This window comes from Panicum hallii, chromosome 1 (genome assembly GCF_002211085.1).
Source record: "Panicum hallii strain FIL2 chromosome 1, PHallii_v3.1, whole genome shotgun sequence".
Lineage (NCBI taxonomy): Eukaryota > Viridiplantae > Streptophyta > Magnoliopsida > Poales > Poaceae > Panicum > Panicum hallii.
In genome coordinates, this window is record NC_038042.1 from 37,324,550 (window position 1) to 37,327,081 (window position 2,532).

At 45.1% G+C, this 2,532-nt stretch overlaps 1 protein-coding gene across 1 annotated transcript; it reads left to right on the forward strand.

Moving 5' to 3' along the window:
* Positions 1 to 641: 641 nt before the first annotated feature.
* On the forward strand, positions 642 to 1,612 carry LOC112900195 (flowering-promoting factor 1-like protein 3). Its single transcript, XM_025968974.1, has one exon. The coding sequence runs from the start codon at positions 902 to 904 to the stop codon at positions 1,247 to 1,249; it is 348 nt and encodes a 115-aa protein (XP_025824759.1). The 5' UTR covers positions 642 to 901; the 3' UTR covers positions 1,250 to 1,612.
* The last annotated feature ends 920 nt before the right edge of the window (positions 1,613 to 2,532 follow it).

Below are 2,532 nucleotides of genomic sequence, written 5' to 3' on the forward strand. Positions count from 1 at the left end.
GACCCGACAGACCAAAGGATTGTTCCGTTTGAAGTGCGTTAAGTTGATTGCAGTTGAATGGCGATCAATAGCGCACTTGAGACGGAATAATTCGAGCGGTTCTACCACAACTAAGGACCTCCAAAGCGAGGCTTCGAGAAGAGAACGACATCGAAGACGCTATCGCCGCCTCATCCGGCAAGCCAGAGTTAAGTTTTCACCCGGAGATCCACCGATAGTTGCAGGCTTCACCAATGCAATGCGCCAGAGGAAACGACACCAAAAACGCCTATAAATATATTTAATTTCAGAGGCATGTCACCTATAAATATATTTAATTCCAGAGGCAGTTGTTGGCCCGACTATGGACATGCACATTATTACCTAAAGCACATGCAAATGGCCTGGCTATTGCGTGGCTAGTTTCCTTATAGGTAGCTCATGTGGATTGTTGAAGACGCGCTAAGAGGATCTACACAACATCGGTGGTGAAGTATTCTCCGAAGAAATTGACTCGTGGCCAATGCCCACCACTAAAATTCACACAAAAATATATAACCATAGATCATTCGAACATATATAATCCGCGCGCACAATTCTGCAGTCGGCCTCCCTCCTGCCGAAGATTCACGTTCCTCATGCACCTGTTGATTGGGGGAGGCCCCACACCCTGCCCTCCCCCAGAGAAGACCCACGCACTCACGGGACACCACAGCTTACGCCCGTGGGCCCCACCAGTTTCAGCTAATCAGGAAGGCGAGCACTGTTTCCTTTTCCTTTCCGGCCCTACTCACAGGAGCAGTACGCTGCCGATCTGCGTCCTCCTCATCGCGCTCTCTGCACTGGCCGCCACTAGTACATATGTGATGCCAACCTGCCTTGTTGTCCGTCCCACAGCAAATTCCACACACGGTCACGAGACATGTCCGGCGTGTGGGTGTTCAAGGACGGCCTCGTCCGCCGCGTGGAGAACCCCGGCCAGGACGACGAAGGGTCGTCGGCCGGCGGCGGTGGCGGCGGGCGGCGCAAGGTGCTGGTCCACGTCCCCAGCGGCGAGGTGGTGACCTCGTACGAGGTGCTTGAGCGGCGGCTGCGGGAGCTCGGGTGGGAGCGCTACGTGAACGACCCGTGCCTGCTGCTGTTCCACCAGCGCTCCACCGTGCACCTCATCTCCGTGCCCCGGGACTTCGCCAGGTTCAGGCTCGTGCACATGTACGACATCGTCGTCAAGACCCGCAACGTCTTCGAGGTGCGCGACGCTGCTAATTAGCTCTCGATCCAGGCCGACAGGTCGGGCTCTGCTGGCAGCAAACGTGTGTTCTTGCATGGCCTTTATATATATACATATATATATGTGTGTGTACCCGCTCTAACCTCTCGATTGATCTGGAATAATGGGGCATGCCCGAACACGCGGAAGTGGTACATGCTTTGAATTCTTTGCAGATATTCTGGTGATGAAGAGAAAGAGGATCGACGACGGATAGAGTAGAGTATTTTACATAGGCACAACATGTTTACTGGCACAAGGGGCTCTTGTAGACAAATATATTGGTTTGTATGATTTTTACGGTTTGCCAAAGTGCTGTATATTGCAAGATTTAGTTAATGAAAAGTATTGTATTGGCCTGATTTTTCTTTCTTATAAATTCATGATCTGCGATTGAGCTACTGAGAAGCAAGAGCGTTAATTTCGCGGGAACTCGATCAGGACCAATAATTGATGTACGTGAACGAAGGTTAGATATTGTTTCTGGTTCTCCTTTTAGAAATATATGGAATGAACTCATCACGAACTTCAATGACCTTTTCAGACATGGTATATGTATGCGCTTGGATGAAATAGTTTTCATACATTCATTATTAAAAGAAACGTTTTCATGTATACTTGTAAGGTATAAAGCTATATGCGAATTTCCCATTTTTTTCAGTTTCTATTTTATCAGATGTCTCGAAAGAGGCAATTTTTCACAATTTACAAAGCACCCTTGGGATTACATTGTCATCATAACCTTTTGAGGCTTAGATCATTTGAGGCTCTATGTTGTGTTGTCTATGTCCTCTGCAAAACTTTGATGATTACGGAAAACTTGGCGCGTTTCATAAATTTTATGACATTTTAATCCTTCGTTCCTACTCCCTTGGATACACAATACCTTATTTCGAAACATGGTCAAAAAATTAATTAGCAGCTAATCAAACAAGATATGTAACAGTAGTCTGCGCAAACTAGGAGCCTAGTTTGTGCAAAATCCAATTAAATAGCTATTATAAAATATCAAATTAACTATAGCAGATTCTCCACTGAATCTCAGATCATTGAATATATTATATTTTTGTTATATGAATTGTGGAAAATATTTTAATTAATGACTATGAAAGCTCTTTTGAGCCATATGGATGCTAAGGCAAATTTCTCTCTAGCAAAAAGAATGACAAATCTTAATTAGATCATTGCATGTGTATTTTCTTTTGATCCATTCCAAAGTTTAAATATTTTACCCACTGTCCATCGCACGGGATAATTGCTATGAAAACATTTCATTAAGATCA

What these genes read in the sequence shown, in the direction of transcription:
- LOC112900195 (XM_025968974.1), top strand. Translation starts at nt 902, where the DNA reads ATGTCCGGCGTGTGGGTGTTCAAGGACGGCCTCGTCCGCCGCGTGGAG.